This window comes from Candoia aspera, chromosome 2 (genome assembly GCF_035149785.1).
Source record: "Candoia aspera isolate rCanAsp1 chromosome 2, rCanAsp1.hap2, whole genome shotgun sequence".
Taxonomy (NCBI): Eukaryota; Metazoa; Chordata; class Lepidosauria; order Squamata; family Boidae; genus Candoia; species Candoia aspera.
Window position 1 is genome coordinate 254800108 of NC_086154.1, and position 24472 is coordinate 254824579.

A 24472-nucleotide genomic window follows, 5' to 3' on the forward strand; every position below is an offset into this window, starting at 1 on the left:
CAAGTCCATCTCTAACATTCAAACTCTTAGCCTAATCCACGCTTTTTCAAAAACTTCCTGGTTGTATCAGAACCAGCTTCCAGACAAGTTCAATGTTTGGTAACAACTGAGCATTCATATTTAAAATTCAGAATTCACCTTTTGCTTTTGCCATCTATCTGTGTTGATTCTCCAAAATTCTTCAACACATTTTGATGAACTTTCAGCCAAGAGAATATTACCAGCTTGCCATGTTTAATACTTACTAAGGTGCTGGATGGCATTTTGAACAAAGGTTTCCACACACAAATGGGAAACAGCAACCTTCCAGAGATGCTGGTTGCATCTAGAATTTTGAGAAGACACCATGGGACTCAAAACCACCACAAAATGGCTGGTGAAGTTGCTCTCCACCCCCTTCTAATCTAAGAGTGGCCAAGAAAGTATGCTAGGAAAAAAAGGAGATGACAGAAGAAAAGATAAGTGGTTTTTTTAAACAACTAAATATACCTCCAACTCACAAAAGCTAAATCAAGGAAAAGTTGGATGTGTACTCACCAAACTTGTACTCTCTCCCTGTCACACACATTCACACTTCTCTCTCATATACATGCACTACTTTTTCTGTCTTCTTCCTCACCAAATACATATACTCATGCATGTACACATGTGGGATTTGGGGCCTTTTTACTAGCAGGACATGGCAGCATTAGCTGTTCTGGTACTAAACTTTTAAAATTTGCATTCACCTCCATCAAAAGAAAGAAGAAATCTTTGCAAAGCTGCCTCGGAGCACAGCTATATATATTCGTTTGTCTTCCTCACTCTCTTCCTGCCCAGACCATTCTGCCTGGCCACCATGCAGATTCCTTGGCAAATGGCCAAGTCAATCTAGGGTGTAGTCTTACTGCCTAAGTCCTATCTATGTGCCACTGGGAGTGAGAACTCCAATATTTGTGCTGCAAAACTTCTGATGGCCAGTGACCAGCATAGCGATACTGAAAACAATAACTCTTTACATCTAGTGATCCAGATTTTTGCTGTGCAGATATGTACCCCGTCAGGAGAGGAGACTGAAGCAAATCCAACTTAAAAAAATAGACTGACGGTGAGCCCACTAGAGGGTGGAGATGGACAGAGGGGCAATTTTTAAAAATGCAGGCTGTCCAACGGACTGGCAGCCTACCTTATCCAGACTCCTGGGATGTATCTTATCATTTTCAAGTGATATGTCTTTTTTTCTGGGTAGGTGGATTGATACACTCCTAAGCAAAGCTATGGGCCATAGCTACACATCATCTTTATTTCCTAAGGAGGCCTATGTGGTTTGGTAACCAAAGAAGATGCCAAAAGCTGGTGTTTTGCTTTGCAACTTGCTAGCTATCATTTATTATTTAAACAATTGAAAGGATCTTTGCCAACTCACCCACCCTAATTAAGACAGGACAGGGAGTTGGATGGGCACCAACAGAGTTAGCTACTGGGACACTGATATTTCTATTGAAGAAGATAACAGAAACCCACCCACCCACATCTCCTCGTCAGTTATGGTCCCTTGCTAACAAACTACTACTATGCCATAGTTATGAGCAGGAGCTACATGTCAAAATGTCTCGTTGCAGCTCTCAGCTCAGCTGTCAACTGATTAATCAGTAAGGTCATGCCTCTAAGCCAATGCTTCATTCTGTAATGTGGCATTTCCCAATCTAGGGCCACTGGCATGAGTTGTGGCTGCAACACCTAGATTTCCCAAAGTTGTGTTGGGTGGGGATTCTGAGGTTTGCAAGCTCCACACATTCGGAGGTTGCTTGGTTAAGGATGGCTGATGAAGTGTATGGGTAGTAATACAGCCCGGCCTTGCAAAGGTAGCAGTAAGGATGGCAGGGGTAATAAACATTAAAGTCTTTGGGCTTTCAGGAAAAGTGCCAGGCCAGTATGGATCATATAATTCCAAACAGAGGCGCCTGGTTTTCCACAGGAAGATCTTTTAACACCGTTTGATTCTCATAACGGAACAAAATACTTGCAGAACTAACAGAATAGCATCCTTTGGATTTAAGGATTTTTCTGTACTGAAAGCTGATGTCCATAGGTAAAGGCAAGACTGTTAAGGCAGCATAAAAAAAATCCCAATATTTCATTCACATCTCCAGATTACTTGTTAGGTTAGCTCCCAAGACACAGAAGACAAGAGCTTGGATTGTGCTTGCCTTTAACTTGAAGGCATTCCAACAATTATCAGACAAAAAGCTGATGTGTTCCATGTGTATTCAAACCTTGATTACAATTAATCACTATGTGGGTACTGTGTTAAAACTGAATTTTAGAGGAGACTAGCCAGGGATACTATAAGCCTACTTCTGTCCCTTTATTTACCACCTCTCTTTATGATACCCTTCTGTCTGTACAATTTCTTTCGGGTGTTCTGCTAGACATGCTCCGTTGATGTCTTTGAGTTTGTTATCAGGCAGATCCTCCGGCTTTGTGCAAAGTTTTAAGGCCCTGGAAATGAAGACATCCAGGTCAAATTGAGGATCAGTTTTCTGGTCAACCTCCTTGGATTCTTTGTGGAGATGAGGAGGAGAAGATGGCAAACTCCGTTCCTGAATCTCTGGAAGAGCATTGGGACATTCGAGTCCTGTCTGGGTGCTGGTTACCCACTGTGCGATCTCTAGAAAAAGGTTGGATGGTTCTTCTTCTAGAGTTATCTCTGCAGCGGGTGCAATAGATGCTCTTTTCCAGTGGGATAAGTCTAGAATGAGCTTGGGTTCGGAGTAATGGTGGAGCTTGTTGTCTCGCCACAGCAACTTGTCTAAGTAAGAAGGTGACCCCACCTTATAATCACAGGAATGCCCAGAGTCCCCTTCAAATGCTCGGTCCATTGAAGAATGTGATTGCTCCAAAAATCTCTCCGAGCTACTCTGGGAATATTTACGTGGATCCACTTGAGCTTCCTCAGCAATAGATTCTGATCCTGCTCGGGGATCACGTTGCACCTCATCCAAATCATGGCATTTCTCATGTCGCCATTCCAAATCCGAGGATAAGCTTACTTGATATCTATTTATTTGAAATAACTACAGCGTTAGACACAAATTAAATATTGCACATATTAGTAAAATATTCCCATCACCAGCTGGAGGAATTCTTATTTTATTTTTTTTCTGAAAGATTTCAAAGCTTTGCACCCTTGTGGCTGATGCTCCTATCCCAGACAGTGACAGAAACTTTGAGTAGTACCAAGCAGTGCCTCATTTTGTTTAATTTGGATTCTCAGGACTTATTTGCATGCTGTACTAAAAATCAGTAAGATATAAAATTCCACATGAAAGAAGCCAAAGTACAAAACAAAATCGTGCAATGCTACAGGTTGGCTTAATATTTGCATAATTTTATTTGTTCTGCATCATTTAGTCTATTTGATGGCATTTACTGCTAGCCCATGGTAGGGGGAGAAGAAACCCAATTTTCAGCCTCTTGAAATCTTATTTACTAACTTCACTGATTTCTGAGGGTTTATCAAACTTTGCCATAGTTCCGCAAGCCAGAGCTTCTAAATGGGCTAGAAACTTAAAAAGTAAAGAAGAAAGCAAGCTAAGTTTTCTAACGAGTAGAATTCTGTTCTCAGACATTCTGTGCTCCTGCACAATTCATCCTAGTGAATAAATGTACCTGTCCCAGTTGGACATCTGGCTCTGATTAGCTTCCATCAACAAAATGTCATCAATTTCATCTTCAATCCGGAAAGGGTGCTGGGAAACAGGCTCATCCTCGGGACAGTAATACGGCCTCATAAAAGGATGCTGAAGGCCCATCTCTGCTGTCAACCGGTCCATGGGATTGAACGTCAGTATCTTCTCCAAAAAATCAATAGCTGCAAGAGGCAGATATATAATCAAACCTGCCCCACCTGCCCCAGTCTTGTGAGGACATTATGTACACAATAAACAGAATCCCTTCTGAAATCAGAGAACAGATTAACCTTGAAGCTCCATTGTCAGCCCCACTAGATAGACCAGACCAGGAAATCAACTCCACTGGAAGACTAAAACTATTTCTATTGAGATTGGCTATAATAAATAGAAATGTGCAAGTCTGATTGAGCTCCTCCTCCTTCTAGTTCAGTGAAGTAGGGAGGTGTCTGTGCTGCTTCCAAATGTTATCTGGGTGTTCTTGACTTCAAAAAATGTATTACTCCTTGTTGCCTTGGCAGTGGAGTCTGCACACCTCCATCAAGGTCATCTTCCTTACTTTCTACATCCATTAACTATGGAGGGTCCTTGTTCTTGATTCAAAAGCAGATCTCTAATTATATTTAATGGGGAATATGAGTTTTGGACAAGTGGCAAATCCTGTGTTCTTTTAAAATTAAGATAAAAGAGTTACCCCTGAAACTAAGGAGATGGGTGCTTGGACAAGCATGACAGTATGCCATATCCTAAACTAGCTTTTCCAAAAAAAATAAGCTTTATTGTGTTCAGTGAAGCTTTCTCTCCCATAAGTGTCTTTGGTTTGTCACTAACAGCACAGCTGAGGAGTAAATGGCTCTGAAATTAGTGCTTCCTACCCTCAGAACACTCTCAGAAGTCCTTAGGCTTCTATCCATTGGCCTTTACTTTTGTATCAGCCAAACACAATTAAGTTACTTAAATACTTTTAAGACATTATCTTGGAAATGCAGGCAAGGGGTAGGGTAGAATACTTCAAATATTTACTGTGGAACATCACTATTTGTTATCATTAAAGAACAGATCAAATATCAAACATAGGCCTTTGATTTCTGATGGCTACAATTTGTTTTTAAGATTGCAGACAAAACATGCATATATTCCAGTTAATGTTTAAGGAGAGGCTTTTTATAGAATGTTTGGGTTTCAATTTCTGCAAAGTGAAAAAGTTGGCACGAGTTTAGAACAACCGAAAGAATCTTTCATACATTATTTTTAAAACCGTTTTTGACATTCATTTTACACCGTCGTTTAGGTGAAATCTTCTTGAGGTGGTTTACAAAATAATGTTTGAAGCAGTAAAAAATTCAGAAACAACAGAAGAGCCTTTAAAATAACAGCGATATTAAAACATGAATTGATCAAATAAAGCTGGGGATCCTGATTGGAACATCTAAATCTTTAAGCCCATTTAATAGTTTCATGGATATCTCCATGAGATCACCAGAAATTGAGCTCAACTTGAAGAATGAATGAGTCTCTGTGTGTATACATACACACACATATACACACATACTCTTAGAATTTTCCATTAAAGATGGGCCACCACAGGAAAAGCCATGCTGGTTTTGCCTATTAATTAGATAGATCTTATTAGCAGGGTTTTTATGGTAAATTGCAGTTGGACTCTGTCTTTTACCCAGAAGATAGATAGTTAGATTCTCTTTATTATTCTTACAATAAGCATCCAAGATAAGTTAGGTTAAAAGGTGATAATTAGTTCAAGATCACCCTATGGGTGAGGGTTTTCATTTGTTTTCTCAGTCTTACTCTAATGCAATGTTTCTCAACCTTGGCAACTTTAAGATATGTGGACTTCAACTCCCAGAATTCCCCAGCCATACATCACACTAGCTCCCTAGTCTATGTGTATCCTCTTTTACATCAGTTTTCCAATGATCTTCCCATCAGAGGTATGATCAAGTCTACCAGCTTCCCTTCACAAAAGATTTCTCAAAAAAAGCTGTGGCTGATTGGGGAAATGAATGTAGAATGTTGGGGTCTCCTTGAAAACTGAACATGATGCTTATGTAGCCCAACTAAGATAAGGCTATTTCCAGCAAAGTAGACCTCCCCATCCCAGTGACTCCCACAAAATGCCAAGGCCACCTTACCTTTGCTGTTCACTTCAGGAAGAAGCTTCCGCAATGGCTTTTTCACCTCCCAGGTGCTATTGATGAAAGTTGGCATCACTCTGAGCAACTCTTCCTTGTCCTCTTCACGGAAGACAGGAATTGTTTCTAAAATGAGCTGCATCTGCTCCAGCTCATGGCTTCCTAAACAAGCCAAGACAAAGGGGTAGTCCTTGGGACATTGCAAGTCTGAGGTCTTGCTCACCTGAACAACTCATCATTTGGTGACAACCCCACATGGGAATGACCACCACAGATCAAACATAGAAGACCGTATCCTTTCAAAAGTATGGAGTTATTAAAAATATAGCAACCAACCAAAGGGAAGACTTGCATCTGTGAAGTGGCTCTATTGTGCAAGGCATGGATGCCCTTTCCTGAGCCAGTTTAGCTAGTGCAGGATACCCAACTTGGAGATCAGATATGGTCCCCAAAAGTTTTGGATAAAGGCAGCAGAGCAACTTCAAACGTTGCTACCAAATCATAATTTCTAATGTGACAGAATGGCAAAACTATTTAATACATGGGAAGTAATTATAGCAACCTTATTTAATATTTGTTTTTGTCCTGGCTCCAACCACTTTTCCATCCCTTTCTCCCTTCTTTTTGGAGTACCCAATGCAGCCCAGCTCCCCCAAAAGAGAGATGCCTCTCGGGTCTTCTTATAGTAATTGGTCCTTCTCACATGATATTCTCAAAAAACAAAAATGCATGGAGCTGAAAATATATAGCATTACATGAGGTGATAATGCTGCATTCACATGCATTTGGTGTGCTTCCCATGCACTAAGTCATAAATCTCACTTGTTCGTCTTCACCACTAGATGGAGAAAGGAAACCACAATTTCTCATGTGTATGTTAATCAGCCAAAAAAAGGAAAGTGTCCCTTGAGATAATCTGGGTTCCAGGTGACCATGGACGCATCTGTGCAATTTTTTGGCAAGAGTGCAAAAGGGATTTGCCGTTGTCTTCTGATTTTTTAAAAAACTTACTTATATAATTTATAGCCCCAGCAGATCCTCATGGTCTCCAAACTGGACATGACCCTGCTTAGCTTCCAACCCTGGTTAGCCATGCCACCTTCTGAGACAATAGATCTGCTCAAATCTTCTGTTGGTGGCCACACTGACTAGGAATTCTGGCAGATTAATCACACTGAGATGATACATTAAATAATTTACTTTTGGGGACATTCCTGTAACAAACGTTGAGAAACACAATGTCCTTAATATTCAAACAATACAGCAGCAAATCTTTGCCTTTGCATATGGAAGTTGCATTCACACAACACATTGTTCAGTTACTGTGTTAACTCATTTCCTAAGTTCAAACAGTATATCACACCATCAATGAAGTGAAAAGACTAGAACAGGTATTTTTGGCAAAGCAATCAAAAAGAAGAAAAGAATCAAGGTTAAAATCAAATTTAACAAGCTATCTTCAATGTGGTTAAGTGTGTTGTATGGACGTAGCCTGAAAGAAGGCATGGATTGGTTCAGTTTCAACAGCAAGTGAGTTAGCTGGGGAGAAGTGAAGAAAGACACAAGAGAGAAATTGGAGCTAAACTATTTCTTGTACATTTCTCCACTTCTGGAGTCTGACTGTGAAGTATTCAAAGGGGAAGGTTGTTAGGAATAGATTTTAGAGAAATAAGCCATGTGAAGGAAGACTTTGCAGTTACAGATCCATACATTTTTTCTGTCTTGGCCATTCGCCACTTCTCTTTCAACATAGCTGGGACAGTTCTGCATTTAAATACATACAGTAGCTTTGTTTTCACACAATGACCTCAATCATGATGGCTTTTTTAACAAAATACCTGATCCTAGCCATAAATCTGTCTTTGCTGTATTTGAATCATAGTTCATTACAAACTTGAGTGCAGACATTCATTTCTGAAGATAGTTGATTTTCCCCTTTGAGGGCAGGGGGAGGGATATGAAATTTCAGATGGATTCCCCATCCTTTCTCATCACTACAATTCTAATTCTTCCATTCACCCACATTTTGATTCCAGTGAGCCAAAGAGGGGCACCTATGCATGGGGTGGGCAGAGGGGATCATATCAATCAAAAATATAGGTGAAACACCTCCTCTTTTTTATGTGCTAAGCAGCCTAAACTGACCTGCAAGTGGAAGTTTCACAGTTAAATCTGTGGAAGAGCAATGTCTGGAAGAAAAAGTTATGTGGAAGAGAGAAACTATCATAATAACATACTAATATTTGATTCTGGAGTTGGGGAATGAGTATCTCTCCCAACAGATCTTGGGAGACTTCAGCTACTGGTGCTCGAGGACAAACTGAAGGCAAGATTAATTGCATTTTGTAAAATAAGTAATTGCTTCAAAAAGGATTGAAGGAATATTTTTAGCTACCACATAGTTGAGGGTACTTTGGATGGGAGAGTGACAGTTTAACAGTTCCTTCCCTTACACAACCTCTGTGCAGAATGCCTACAAAAAGAAAACAAATTGCCATTAGCTCTGGAAAGCAAGATTATATTCTAACGCTTCTGCTCTAAGGGGGCTAAAATGTGTGTGTGGGGGGAGGGAATTGGTTAACAGCAAATAAAAACAAGTCACGTGTAAGGACAAAACTATGACCAGGAAGAAATTTCATTTCATTTCATTCCACGTTTCTTATTTTTGAAACCATTAGTAGAGATATTCACGACTGGGCGCAGAGCTCCCTTAAGAAGATCATGTTTTGTTTTGTTGCTGTTGAAATCTCATTAGTGTTGTTTAAATTATTAACAATCTCAAATTAGCATAGAGTTTCAGCAGCTGAATAAGCTATGCAGCCAGCAGACGAGGCACATCTCTTGAATTAGCTGGAGGCACATCCCTTGGAATTAGCTCCTCACTCCTAAAGGCTGAGTCACATAGACTCTTTAACAAAAGTCCTAATCATGTCAGAGGAGATGATGGGTGTTTTACGTCAACAAATCTCTGCATCTCAGGCTCAGGGAAAATGTATTTCTGTGTCATTCGGAATCTGTTTTGCTTTGGTATTCTTGGTCGCATAGTCAGCCAGATGTTTAGACTGGTTTTGGTATTTTTGTCCTACTGAGTCCTTCCCAAGGACCTGGGATAGACAGGTGTTTTTTTTTTTTTTTTATTATTATTATTATTATTATTATTATTATTATTATTATTATTATTCTTCAAACTTGTATGCTGCCCAACTCTTGACGACCCTTTGTGGCTCATAACAATTAAACAAAAAATTACAATAAAATCAATAAAACCTAAAAGATAAAAATAAAAGATGGCAAGCAGGATGAAGTGAATCAATACCCAGTCTTGTTATGTCCTTATTCATTCCTCCCTGTTCACACTGGGGGACCGCTGTTGTACTTGACGCAGTAAAAAAGTGCATTTTCCATCCCCGCAGCTTTCTTTGGAGGATCAACATTTCATCTATTTATTTTAAACCCACAACTCTCAAGGATGCTAAGAGATGGTGGGAGAGATAATGAAAAATGCTTGGACATACTAGGCCTGGTTGCCTAGGTCAAAACCAGGCTTCCCTTCCATAAACTGAAACTGATTTAATAACTATTTTCTGTTTTGATCTCTATTCTTACCTCAAAGCAGACCTCCCCTAGAGCATTAGCTACACTGTGAAGCAGCATTCTGATGGATCTGTCCAGATAGATCCCTACTTCTCCATCAGCTCAGCTGGATACAACGCTATACCTAAGCTGTGTCTGGACTGTGCCCTTTATGGGCACTGGAGTCTCTGCTTGTCTTCTTGTTTGTTTAATGGGTTTCTGTGGCCTTGTCCAATCTGAAGCCATCCTTGCTGGCTATGAACTCTATCCTAAACACATCTAGAGTGGCAGGTCAGGGAAAGCTGGCATGCTGTAAATGGGTATGGTCTAACTCCAAAATTAATTTTGCCCTTTGTTGCTTTATGTCTTTTTGGAAGTGCCAAGTAGAGAGGAAAAGGAAGAAAATAACTGGAGAACAGCTTGGGGATGGAAGAAGTCAATTAGTGCAAGAATCCATAATAAAGCATCCCTTAAAGGTGGGTATCTATCCTCCATTTGAACACATCCAACAAAACGAAGCCCACCAATTTGCTGGATACCTGATCTTACTGATAGGATTGTTTAGAACATTCAGTTGAAGTCCACTCCAATTTTAATCCATTTTTCTCTATCCTGCACTCCAGAATGATAGACAATAGGTCTTAATCTCCATCGCTGTGACATCCCTTCAAGTGTTTGAAGAGTGTTACGATGCCTCCTCTGTTTTCATTCTCAAAGCTACATTTCTAGGTCCTTCAAGCCCTTTCATAGGATTTATTTTCTAGTCCCCTGATCATCCTTGCTGCTGTTCTCTGAATTAATTAACAATCTCAAGATGCAATAACACCAAGTAGCTTAGATGATTCATGGGAAATAAATGGAATAAATAAATGGAAATTAATTCCAATGACAAGGAGACAAAGCCCCTTATTTAGAGAGCCAGAATGAATCTCTTTCCAGACTCTGATTGTGGGTTTCATTTTTTATATATATAGCACCCACACAAACAAGCCCTATCTACAGACTAATGTTAACTTCGAAGTCTGAAGAAGTACCAAAAGTAAATAAACAAATAACAGAACAAGATAGGAGAAGCACATAGAGGATGGTTTCTGGAATTCTTTCTAACGATTTATCCGTAGTGGCCATAGGAAGCATTTGTATTCTTCTACTGTACTGTATAAAAAAGTAACATATTGTTTCTGGTGCATGTGTGTGTGTATGTGTGTGTGAGACAGACAGAAGAGTGGGAAACAAGGGATAGGCTCTGGGTCACATGACCAAGAGGAAGTGGGTGGGATTAGAATAGAGCAGTGATTCTCAACCTTGGCAACTTTAAGACGTGTGGACTTCAACTCCCAGAATTCCCCAGCTAGCATGCTGGCTGGGGAATTCTGGGAGTTGAAGTCCACACATCTTAAGTTTGCCAAGGTTGAGAAACACTGGGGTAGAGGAGTAGCCAACACTGAGGGATTTTATTCTGGCTTTATTTTCTCTGCTGTCCCCAGTCTAATCCAGCCCTCTTTCAAACTTTTGATGGCTTCTCTCCCCACATCAAATCTGGTGCTGTTCTGTTCAGTTTTTGGAGAGTTCTCCTGCTTATGGACAAAGAGATAGACAAGACCCCCAACCCCCTTTGCATTATTTTCTGCCAAGATTCCATTGGGCTGGAAAGAATAAAAAGAATTTGGAACTCCCAAATAGCAAGGGGGGGGGGCTGTTTAGTGACTACAGTTATTTTGAAGAATGGGAAGAAAGCCTGACAGTAAACAGAAATGGAATGGAATGGAATGGAATGGAATGGAATGGAATGGAGAAGGGTATGGTTGGCCCATTGGAACAGTGACCAAAAACTCTACCCTGAACAATATTTTGTTCAGGTCACTCTCATACACCTGAATGACACATGGCTACTGCGGTAGCTTCTGACATAGAGCCCAGTAAGTGACCAGCACAAAACAAGTATTTGATTTATTAAAGCACAAGTTTTATTTATTTCATTTATTTATCTACCATCCAGATCCCAAGACTTACTAACAACAGTATCTATCCATTTGATCTATTGTTTGTTTCCATTTTTCAGGTCAGTTGGTTCCAGTTTTTGTGATCCGGGGCACCATAGTGCCCATGGGTGCCATGTTGCCAACACCCCACACTTACTCTGAGATATTCTTTCACTTACTCTCCAAAGAGATGCCAGTTAGGAACTGCAGCCCAGGAAGTTGAGTTATCTCAGTGGACAGCCTAACACTATGAGCAGCAGTTTGCTACAGGTAGGAAAAATCTCCAGACAACCCCACCCCCCACACCAACCAGCTTGCTTTGAGGACCAAACTCATCTCTGAATTATAGAAGGTGGTCATCCAACACTACCAGCTCTTCTTCGATGAAATTATTTTAGAAGAGCAGGACATGGAATCCATTATTAATTAATCTTATTATTTATTTAAGGAAGCTGTGTGCAGCTGCTTCCCTAAGTGTTGAAATCTTGCAGGATGGCAAAATAAGTAACAGGCAGCGATTTTAGAATAATAACAAACACCATGAAGAAGAACAAAAGAGAGTTGGGCCGACTGAAAATGAAGGGCTGTTTATTTGTTAAGTAACAGCAGGGTGCACTCAAGTCCTGAATAAATATCCATAGCTCCTTTTCCAGCTGCCACCCAATATTTCTAGCAAGTGAGGAAACTTCTTCATTTGGAAGAAGTGTATAATAAAATCATCACTTTAGGTGAAGATGATGTTGGTCTATAAAATACTTTATTTACAGTATTTAAGAAAATTTCTATGGCAGCCCACCTTACATATGAACCCTGGGGGGCTAACGACAATCAGCGAAACACACTATTTTAAAAAAACCCTATACACCAAGCATGAAGCAAAATTAAACTAACCATAATAGAATAACCGAGGCCCTGCATAGCAAACTCACAACACGGACTCTGCCTGTAATGGGATCATCAGACATCCCGGCCCCCTAACCAGCTCTACCATGTTGCAGTCCAAAGGCGAGTGAGTCAGGCCTGATGATCCAAGGCATCCTTCTCCCTTCTTGCTGTTTTTGATCCAAGAGCCTGGAGCATCTGTTATTTAACACTGTTACTAAAACAGCTGCTGTGGGGAAGCTATCAGGGCAACAGTCCAAGGGTATGACACCAATCTGCAACACTCCTCCTGGTTACCGAGCAGGAGTAATGATGATTCCCAAAGTGCTAAGCAGATGGAAAGCGAAGGCATCGTAAGCAACAGAGTGGCAAACAGGGCAAGGTGGCATCTTGTTACCAGGGCATGTCACTGCCTTTCCATGTTTGGGTCTGGCTGACAGAGACACAGATATGACCCTCTTGAAGAGCTCTACAGATAGTATGACCATTTGTTTAGCGACGTTTGGACTTACGATGGTGCTGAAAAAACCGACTTGTGACTGGTCCTCCCACTTACAACCATCGCAGTGTCCCTGTGGTCACGTGATCACGATTTGGGTGCTTGGCAACCAGTTCACATTTATGACTATCGCAGCGTCCTGTGGTCACGTGATCACCATTTACGACTTTCCCAGCCAGCTTCTGGCAAACAAAATCAATGGGGAACCAGGTGATTCGCTTAACAACCACATGGTTCGCCTAAGACCCGCGGTGATTGGCTTAACAACCACCACAAAAAAGGTCGTAAGATCGTGTCAGGTTCGCTTAATGACCGCTTTGCTTAGCAACCGAAATTCCAGTCCCGATTTTGGGTGTTAAGTGAGGAGTGCATATATTACTTTGTGAAGATCCCGCTTAGGGATCTGACCCAAAGACTACTTCATTCCTTCCACACCTTCTGTATGTTGGATGATGTCAAATCAGAGTTGGGGGGGAAGAAGTATTTCCCACCTGATGAGGACCACAAACTTATTTTGTTCCCCATACTGCAAATTGGACATCCAGATGTTTATCAGAGCCTGCAGGCCACACCCATGTTATAGATTAAAAGAAAAAAAGGATTCCATGGACTTGTTCCCTAGATGTACCTTAAAAAAAAAGCACAGAGAGGAAGTTCCAAGAGATTTTAAAGCTCCATTGGGAAACCAAGTATATACATACATACATACATATGTTAAAAATAAAAAAAACTGGAGACTTACCAGCAAAAAGCATCTTTCCCGTAAGCATTTCTGCCAGAATGCACCCAGCTGCCCACATGTCAATGGCTTTGGTGTAGTTGTTGGGTGACAGGAGCAAGCGAGGAGATCGATACCATTTGGTTACGAGGCCTTCGGACAAGTAACCCTGAAAGAGGAAGGGAAATCACTGCATCAAGGAAATGCATAGGTATTGGGTTGTTCTGTCAGAACGCAGAGGAGAAAGATGGCTAGCTGTATAGGTAAGAGAGAGGGAGGTGCTGGAAGTGGTAAAAAGAGAGAAAATCTATCAGTCCATGACTTGATGCCCAGTATTGTATGTTGCAAAATAACAATGCTGACCTTTGAGGCAGGTTTGCTGAAGGACTGACTGAGATAAAGGCTTTGAACTTCAAAAGCACCATATATTATAATTAGCAATTGTAGCAATATTGTGGGCACAAGAATGCTTAGTGGTCATAGAAGATTCTCTCTTTCTATTATTCCACAAAGCTTTGGGGCATTGACTAAGATAATATGTCTGGTTTCCCTCGTCTTGCAGCTTTGTACTAATAATTCCAACACACCCCTACTCTATCATTATTAATTGCTAAACAGCAGAGCAATTTGTTGTTTTATACTGAAAAACTAATTTTGCTTAACAGCTGGCTGGGGACATCCTCTTTCATGCACTGCTGCTTTCAGAAAAGACACAGGTAAAAAAACAGTTCAAATGAAGGGCATTTCTGTGCTGTTTTCACTCTGCCATCCCACTAAAGCAGGTTGAAAATGATCCACAATCATCTTCAGATTCACTGACCTTGCAACACTAAGCAGAAAAATCCCCTTGATTCCATGCAAAGGAGAAATGAACACATGAACCCACATACAAACACCCAATGCCCATGCTTACTTCATGTTGCGTGGATTTATCTGATCATGTATGAGGAAAAAAATCCCAACAGTTCCTATGAGAAGGAGTACAAAAATGTAGCAAGCCACCCTTCCCTTTGAAAGACCTAAAGCTCCAGGAACCATGGTAGGGTAGGAAGTCCTACAAATGGGGAAGCGGATCCAAAGCTGTAGTGGAAGGAAGGAAGGAAGGAAGGAAGGAAGGAAGGAAGGAAGGAAGGAAGGAAGGAAGGAAGGAAGGAAGGAAGGAAGGAAGGAAGACTGGTTTTACTGCAATTTCAAATACATTACACCTGAACTTGGAAATAAATCGGTTCAGGTCTTGAACACAGTTGATGTCATGGTATCACAAGCATCTGGGATTGGTTTCAAACTTCCAAAGAGATTTCCTGTGGAAGTGCTCTAGCATCAGGCCCTTAAAAGAAATTATAATGGAGCTGTAAATACAGAAATACCAAGCTTGGGAGAGGTGCTTAGCATGTCCTATAAAACGGTAAGCATCAGGGTTCATGACACTTGGCAGGTTAGACAAAGCAGAAATTAGTTCCATGGTTAGTTATACAATTAGTTCATTGGCACCATCAGAAAGATTCTCAAAAGTCTGAAAACAACTCTTCTCAGAGCTCAGCTGTAGTACCCATCTTACAGTAGCACAAGAGAGATGTGAGAAAAATGGTTTCTTCTTTTCTGGAAGGGATGTCTTTCTTTGGTTATTGAGTGATAACCACACTCCCTCCTACCATATTAAAATAATCTTTAAAACAATAGGACTGAAGAATTAAGGATACAGTAATCTAAAACCATGGTCTGTTCTTGGCTTGGAAACCTGATTAATGGACACTTTAGGGTTGCACAATTATTAAACTCTCCGGGAAAAAAGGTGGCAGCATCTGCTGCTACAGGTATGCATCTGTACCTGTTACTTTCTCCATATAAACAGGAAATTATCTGTAAAAATCAAGGCGGTCTTCCCCAGTGCCCATACAATGGTTCTGAGCCCAATGGGATCATTGCAGCAGAGAAAAAGGTAAAACAAAATAAACCCAGAGCTGCTGTGATCTCTTAATCAGGTGGGTTGAACTTCTTTTCCAAACAGCCAAGAAATATTGATTGATTGATTGATTGATCAAATTTGTCACCGCCCATCTCCTCCCACCAGAGAGACTCTGGGCAGTTTACAATAAAATAATAAAACACCAAGCATACAATAGAATTACAACATATAAATACAATATACAAATAAACAATAAATATAGATAAAAATAAAATCTAGATGGAAGATGATTGAATTCAGTCCTTGTGTGCAATGAGTAGCTTAAGGCACTAGCCATCCCCAAGCGCCACTATTCCCCTCCCTGCCCCAGGCCAGGCAGCAGAGCCAGGTCTTCAAATTCCTCCGGAAGGCCAGGAGCGAAGGGGCCAACCTCACCTCCGGGTGTAGGATGTTCCAAAGGGCCAGAGCCACTGCAGAGAAGGCCCGCTTCCCGGACCCCACCAGACAAACTCTTACCGACAGAGTCCACAACATGCTCCCTCTGCATGACTGGGTGGGACGGGTTGATGTAATGGGGAAGAGGCGGTCCCTCAGGTAACCTGGCCCCATGCCATGTAGGGCTTTAAAGGTCATAACCAACACCTTGAATTGGACCCGGAAGCAAACTGGCACCCAGTGCAGCTCGCGCAGCAGTGGTGTCACATGTGCTGACCTTGGGGCATCCATAACTGCCCATGCAGCCACATTCTGGACCAGCTGAAGCTTCCGGATACTCTTCAAGGGTAGCCCCATGTAGAGTGCATTGCAATAGTCTATATGGGAGATAACAAGGGCATGAGTGACTGTTTGAAGGGCCTCCCGATCCAGAAGCACCTCCTCAAGGGGTTTCAAAGAAACCACTTGTCTGCTGGCTACATCATGAGTAAATTCCTTATCAATGGATAGTGTTAACCACAGATGGTCATGCAGTGCAAAGGCAGCCATAGAGACACAGTGGCCTGGTTTGCACATTGCCCTAACCCTCATGGGGATTGGTTGGTGTTTGCATGATGGCTGAACTCAAGCCATTTTGGTTTAAATAAGCCAGGATTGAACAGACCATGGTTTCCTTTAATGTGTAAGCCAAGCCCGTGAAAACAGGCTAGAAAGCCCCACTTTTAATGCCACCTTCCCATCGCCATGCAGAGGAGGGGAAGAAGACCCACTCCATATACAAGACCAGGTTCTTTCTCACACGCACCCACCCACAGAAGCTGTGTTGGCAAGGGTTTAGCCACACCAATGTAACGCCGAACACCTACATTTGCACGATGTGTAACGCCTGATCAGCATCAACCTTGTATTTTGTTGCATAGTGTTTTGTGCAAACTTGGCCCATTCATTTATGGTTCAGTGCATTGTCCAAAGCCAGGGAATGGGTTTGTTGAAATGACCAGGTTAAGAATGTTATACAAACGCAACACACAAATGAAATTGGACAAAGCTCTCTTGCATTTAGCAAAGCTTTCAAAGACAACGTCTCTGTTGATTCCTGGGCTTCATGGACATATTCCTATACATTTCTTGGCTTTCAGATGCAATTCCCTTGGCTTCTTCCAGCACACTTTTTCAACTTCCCATTCAAGACTATTGCCCTGGAATTTTCTGGTGGTGGTATCCCATTCCATGCTAATCTTTTTGGAGAGAAAGCATCTCTCTCTCTCTCTCCTCCTCTCTCTCTCTCTCTCTCTCATTTTCCCACATTTCTTTCTGATCTGCAGAAAAACCTTCCCACTACAAGCATACTTGCAGTTATGAGCAGCTTCCAGCCCCCTACTTTATTTTATTTGACCTGCAGCCTTGGCTTACACTTGACTCTACCAGTCTGGATTATAGATTGGAAATATTTATTTGCTAGCTGCATTTTTTCTGATCTTCTCTCTTTCAAAACAAAAACAACCCAATTGTCCAAAGCAAGTTCACTCTGAGACCTTGGGGCACCAAAACACTCGCACAGTTTGCAGGTCCTGTCAGCAGGCGGGTCATGTGAAGATCAACCCATGTTTGTGCGAGAAAAAGCAAGATCAAAATCTCAGCTGCACCAAAGAAAGAAATATTGGAGAAAAGACTTGGCAGGGGCCCCATAAACAGGGCAGCAGAAGCCAAACTCGACTCACACGGGCCAAAAGGGAGTGCCAAACCATTTTCCCTGCCAAAAAACACAGTTGCCCAAAAGCTGAGGTCCATGGCTGCCAAAGTGAGTAAAGGTCTTGCTTTTAACTTGTGTGCCCCAACTGATCTTTTTTCTTGTGGTTCAAGAGACGGCAGGCTCAATCTTGGTGAGAAAGAAGAAAAAAACCCTCCTTAATCATCTGTAAAATGAAAGGTAATTTGCACCACAATATATTAAAAATAACAATTGAGGAATACAGCATCACCCCTAGTTTTGTCCATTTGCTCTCCTTTATAAATTGTGCATGGCCCATCAACGCGCCTTGCTTCTGAAAAAGCTATTTAATTTTTTTCTCGCTAAGACTGGCAAGTAATTGAGACTGCCTAGCCAAAGCTCTTTACAGGCAGCTTTTCAGCAGCTTTCCCCCCTTTCTAATTGGTAATGTTCACTAAAACACAAAAGAATTCTAAAGAGCACCACCATATATGGGCCGATAATGCATTTCCAGACATGATCCACCATCAAATAATTTCAGTGGAGCTCTTCTTCTTTGCCAGGAATTCATTCATAAAATGAAACAAAGTCTTCTTTTCAGAGAAAAGACTTCTGAAGCAAGGATTGGGAATGTGCCCGTGGATCACACCGTTGGCATCTGCCAGGTTTACTTTTTTTTTTTAAAAAGTTTCTTTTAATAAAATAATTGGAATGGTGGCATCAGTCACAGAGACTTTCATTTGGGTTCCAGGGGACTTGACCCAAATGGGCACCACAAGCATTCTTAGAAAAGAAAGGAGATTTAATAGATATCTCACAATATCCTGAATATCCAACCAGCAGCAAGCTGGATGGACTTAATTACAGAAATTATCAGAGCACTGTTGGGAACCTGAAGGCCAGGTTGGGGACAGATCATCCTAGAGAAGGTCTATTTGTGTGATTGCTAAGCGTCAACACTGATTTGATGGCACACAATCAATCAATCAACCAACACAGAATTTGCAACCCTCACCGAATGAATTTTGAGATTCTGTGGAGAATGCTACGCCAGTTCAATGAATGAAACACTATTTGTTTATATAGGTATCCTAAACACAACAATATTAGGACTCCTTAGGAAGAAAGGAAGGAAAAAGGAAAAATGTTGGCATTTAGGTTTATCTCAAGGGCAGGAGAGTAGGCAAAGGTGAACAAGACCTGGGAAGGAAAAGTAGGCTGGGACAACAGAGGACAACAGATCACTTTCTATTTAAGGTGCATCCTCCAGAATACCACTGAAGTCAAAGTGTGGTCTCCAGCTCAAAATATGTGGCAAGCTCATCTTCTTTTTAAAAAAGCTAACATTCTCTATCTATTCAAAACTCAGTTAAACTTCAAAAAATAGCAACCAAATATGCCCACCTACTGCTATTACATCCTGCAAAACCTCATCACATTAATCACAACCAATATTCTTTCTAACACTATTCTTAAAGTATTAAAAGGAACTTAATGTAATCAGCTCATCCTACCAAACATGGTGGTTCTATTTCAGTGTTCAAGTCTTCTGGGCTAACATCTTTAATGAAACAGAAAAAATGGCAGGGCCCCCCCCCCAATTTAGTATTGCAGCCACTTTACTCTCAGTTTTCTCTTTAAAAATATGAACTGTTATATCAGGAACTCCTTGAATTTTCTCTCATTTCTGCCACATTTCAGACAGCTTGCCAGTGAAAATCTAAAGATGATTATTCTGTTCACAGATGGATAAACAGGATATGGGAGTTGACAAGAGCTACCATATCTAGGCTGCAAATTCAAATGACCACAGGATGAGAGTAAAAAGTTAGAGATTTTCTTTATCTCTCTGCTGCTATTTAGTGGCCAGCTAGATTTTTGCAGCCCAGATCTGGTTGCTTAATTAGTACCTGTAGAATAATTAACCCACCAATTAAAGATCATTCAGCAGTCTCTATTTTTCATAAGTTGATGAATCCATTTGGCAATTAATCTCTAGTAAAATTCATCTCCATCTGGAAGCACCTTGCTCACAAATATTTAAAGTTTGATTGACAATATATTTGGTAGGACTCCACAAACAACCATATTCTCTGTGTTGTACTTTATTTACTTGTTTATCTGCTAGTTTGCTATACTCTCAGTAAAAATGACAATTATCACCCCCCCCCAAAAAAAAGCAATCGGGTGTCTTCTGAAAAACAGCTTGGAAGGGAACAGTTGTCTTTAGTCTGACGAAGAGGCAGAAGGAAAAATGATTGCATCTCTCTGCTTGGAATGTTGGAGAATCACAATTATTCACAACAGCTAATGCTTAGCTAAGTAAATAGAGAGTAAGGCTGCTTCCTATGATTTTACAATGCATCTCTGTAACAATAAAAAGATCAATTACTTTTTGACCTTCTAATCCTCCTACAATCTTCTAAAGCACACACTCAAAAACTGTTTCCCTCTGAAATGATTAATTTCATACACCCCATCTTGCCTTAAAGGTCGCATACATGTCTTACTGTGTTTATACGACAACCACCCTGCGAAGTAGGTTAGGCAGATGGCAAAATAACTTACTCAGGGAGCACCATGACCAATTAATTACAGGTAGTCCTCAACCTATGACTATTTGGTCAGCAACTGTTCGAAGTTACAACGGCGCTGAATGAATGGTGGTTACAACTGGTCCTCGGAGTTTTGGCCACCCCAGCACCCCCATGGTCATGTGATCGCGATCTGGGTGTGTGGCAACCAGTCTGCACTTATGGCCGGTTGCAGTGCCCTGCATGTGATCCCCATTGGCAACCTTCCCTACCGGCTTCCCCATAAAGTCAATGGGGAAGCTGGCACGGAAGGCCGCAAGTCACTGGGATAAGCCTTGCTTTATCGGGCACCCTTCCTCAGCCCCTCTGTGTTTGTGCCACACCAGCCACTTGCATACCCCCTTACACCCTCACACACCCTCCCCAACTCATGCTGCACCTCAATTAAAATAGGAATGTCAACATTGCCTTCATCTCCTCCCCAGCCCACCGCAGAAGCAGCCCAAATTCATCCTTTGCTGTGCCAGCTTTGAAGTTGCGTTCTTCCTCTTTGCTCCACACCAGTCTTATGTATAAATGACCTACAATGACTCACTGATGATGCAGCTGTTGATGTGGTTGGGGCTGGGATCTGCCTAGTTCTCACTGGGTACTTTAGACTGCTGGGGGCACACACACACACTCACACTCCCTTCTGGTCCCTGAGCCCTGAATGCCACAGCCATTTCGCATATGCCACTGGAGAGCTCAGACACCTGTCTCCGCAAAAGCATCTGCTTCGGCTATGCCCAAGCAATGCGTTCTGAAGTGCTGGTCAGGTGTTGCTCCGACTCCTTACATAGAGAGGTGTTCAGTACCTGCATTTAAGAAAGGGGGGCTAGTCTCTCTGGGATGTGTTTGTGAGCACATATGTGTGGCTGGTGTTGACCCCTTCCTCTGTTCCATCTGCAAGCCAGCTGGGATGGGTGCTGATAATACTTCAACCTGGTTTTTCAATTAAGCTGCCACAAACATCAAGAGTCACTTCTCTGTCCCACAACCTATTCGTTCAAGGATAGGCCAAAGAGTGAAATGGACTCCGTAGAGATTTCTTCTGAATTCTCTTCTTTTTTGTATCATTCTTCCACCATTCTCAAAATGTCATTTTTACCACTCCAAAAACAATTAACAGGTGTGGGAGGGTGCTCTTGGTGCAGTGGGATAGCTCCTTCTCACTTTACCTTGCAACCCAGCCCACCTGGCCACTGTTTTTCGGGGTGCTGCTGAACATGACTGGAGGAATGTGTATTAAGGCAGCCATGAAGAAGAGCCAAAAGAGGAGGAGGAGGAGGAACAATAGCAGCAACAAGGAGGAGAAATGAGTGAACATTAGAAATGGAAGAATTTGTGCCTGGACAAAAGCATAGTATCTGTTGAATGAGGCAAGCTAACTGCAGAATAAGGGCCTTCGTTGGGAGAACAGGTTGCTGTACCTGATGCTTTCCAATAAGCCCCCAATTCTCTTTTTTGATCTCTCACTTGTAGGAAGTGGGGGAATCAAAGGTCTTACCGGATTTTGGCAAAACGATGAGCATTTCCCCTGTTCTATTCAAGGTTTTTGACAACTGAAGCAAACTGAGTCAGAAGCACACAGACACAAGGAACAGTTCCCACTGGCAGTGACGTGTTTCCTTAAATTAGAGAAGGCAACACGTAAATATATAAAACTGGAACACCCTCCTGCTAGCTTGGTGCATATGGTGGTAGGAGGAGGAAGTCGGTCTACAAACTGGAAACTCCCTGCCGTATGACAAGAACTGCATTCTCCGTGATCAAAGGCCGATGTAACTCATGGTTAAGCTTCCCACACTCTTGCTAGCAGCAATAACCTTTCCTGATCACTGGGAAACATAGATAAAAATGTGGCTGGTTACAGCCAGATACTATTTTTTGCCTGCATTGATTACTCATGTTCATTTCCTGTACATTCCAGTGGGTAGAAGTAGGTGTAAAGGCTGGTCTTGATACTTGATTTGGATTTGGGGGAACCGTATACGCAAGCTCTGTATACTGTGGATTTCTGCATTCCTGGAGGCAGTTCAAAATGTGAATACAAAAACTAGCCTCTGTTGAACCCTCCACTTGTATCTTGGGTGGTGGGAGAATTTCATCTGGTTCACTTAACAATGTGGACCTATCTTTTGTCTTTTTTTCACGTTAATTGTTTTACTGCATTATAAAATATGTTCGTACATTACAGAACACAGATAATAACTGAGTACAGTGGTATTTATGCGATATAAACTTGAAACTGATGATGATTAAGATAAACTAAACCTTTAAAGATGAGGGAAAAGAACTGTAAGTGTTGAATACAATTTCTAAAATATTAATGAACATCAGATTGTTTATTTGTGCAATTAATGCCAAATATGACATGGATAAAAAAAATTCAAAGTGCATTAGATTATTTTATAATGTGAAAAAAGTTTACATCTTTGAGAACCTGCAGTAAAATCTTACAGCTAAAAGAAAAATGAAAAAAAACAACTGTACAATGAGCAAAGAATTCTTCTTAACATTTCTGTGCACAATGAAAAACAAAACAGTTCTAGTGGGACTACAGTAGTACTCATGGTTTCCTGATTTCTAGTCTGATGCCTTAACCACTGCACTAAATTGGCTCTCAAGACAGAAAGCATATGCTGGCTGGGGAATTCTGGGAGTTGAAGTCCACACATCTTAAAGTTGCCAAGTTTGAGAAACACTGCCCGAAAGGGTGATGAAAGAACACACAAAAATAGATACCACAATGTCCTTCAATTCCATATCAGAAGCCTTCCACAATATGTTTAGTTTTTGTTGTTTATTCGTTTAGTCGCTTCCGACTCTTCGTGACTTCATGGACCAGCCCACGCCAGAACTTCCTGTCGGTCATCAACACCCCCAGCTCCCCCAGGGACGAGTCCGTCACCTCTAGAATACCATCCATCCATCTTGCCCTTGGTCGGCCCCTCTTCCTTTTGCCTTCCACTCTCCCTAGCATCAGCATCTTCTCCAGGGTGTCCTGTCTTCTCATTATGTGGCCAAAGTATTTCAGTTTTGCCTTTAATATCATTCCCTCAAGTGAGCAGTCTGGCTTGATTTCCTGGAGGATGGACTGGTTTGATCTTCTTGCAGTCCAAGGTACTCTCAGAATTTTCCTCCAACACCACAGTTCAAAAGCATCGATCTTCCTTCGCTCAGCCTTCCTTATGGTCCAGCTCTCGCAGCCATATGTTACTACAGGGAACACCATTGCTTTAACTATGCGGGCCTTTGTTGTCAGTGTGATGTCTCTGCTCTTAACTATTTTATCGAGATTGGTCATTGCTCTTCTCCCAAGGATTAAGCGTCTTCTGATTTCCTGACTGCAGTCAGCATCTGCAGTAATCTTTGCACCTAGGAATACAAAGTCTTTCACTGCTTCTACATTTTCTCCCTCTATTTGCCAGTTATCAATCAAGCTGGTTGCCATAATCTTGGTTTTTTTGAGGTTTAGCTGCAAGCCAGCTTTTGTACTTTCTTCTTTCACCTTCATCATAAGGCTCCTCAGTTCCTCTTCACTTTCAGCCATCAAAGTGGTATCATCTGCATATCTGAGATTGTTAATGTTTCTTCCAGAGATTTTAACTCCAGCCTTGGATTCCTCAAGGCCAGCTTGTCGCATGATGTGTTCTGCATACAAGTTGAATAGGTAGGGTGAGAGGATACAGCCCTGCCGTACTCCTTTCCCAATCTTAAACCAGTCCGTTGTTCCGTGGTCTGTTCTTACTGTTGCTACTTGGTCGTTATACAGATTCTTCAGGAGGCATACAAGATGACTTGGTATCCCCATACCGCTAAGAACTTGCCACAATTTGTTATGGTCCACACAGTCAAAGGCTTTAGAATAGTCAATAAAACAGAAATAGATGTTTTTCTGAAACCCCCTGGCTTTTTCCATTATCCAGCGGATATTGGCAATTTGGTCCCTAGTTCCTCTGCCTTTTCGAAACCCAGCTTGTACATCTGGCAATTCTCGCTCCATGAATTGCTGAAGTCTACCTTGCAGGATCTTGAGCATTACCTTACTGGCATGTGAAATGAGTGCCACTGTTCGATAGTTTGAACATTCTTTAGTGTTTCCCTTTTTTGGTATGGGGATATAAGTTGATTTTTTCCAATCTGATGGCCATTCTTGTGTTTTCCAAATTTGCTGGCATATAGCATGCATTACCTTGACAGCATCATCTTGCAAGATTTTGAACAGTTCAGCTGGGATGCCGTCGTCTCCTGCTGCCTTGTTATTAGCAATGCTTCTTAAGGCCCACTCAACCTCACTCTTTAGGATGTCTGGCTCTAGCTCACTGACCACACCGTCAAAGCTAGCCCCGATATTGTTATCCTTCCT

At 41.6% G+C, this 24472-nt stretch overlaps 1 protein-coding gene across 1 annotated transcript in view; it reads right to left on the bottom strand.

Annotated features, from left to right (window-relative positions):
- Window positions 1-775: 775 nt before the first annotated feature.
- Window positions 776-24472, bottom strand: part of MAPK4 (mitogen-activated protein kinase 4) — a 32349-nt gene continuing 8652 nt past the window's right edge. Inside the window, exons 2-5 of the mRNA XM_063295827.1 lie at window positions 13500-13644; window positions 5822-5983; window positions 3652-3853; window positions 776-3039 (exon numbers count right to left, since the gene is read on the bottom strand). Of these exons, the coding sequence (XP_063151897.1) occupies window positions 2352-3039; window positions 3652-3853; window positions 5822-5983; window positions 13500-13644 (1197 nt within the window). The 3' untranslated portion in view covers window positions 776-2351. The remainder of the gene's footprint in view (window positions 3040-3651; window positions 3854-5821; window positions 5984-13499; window positions 13645-24472) is intronic.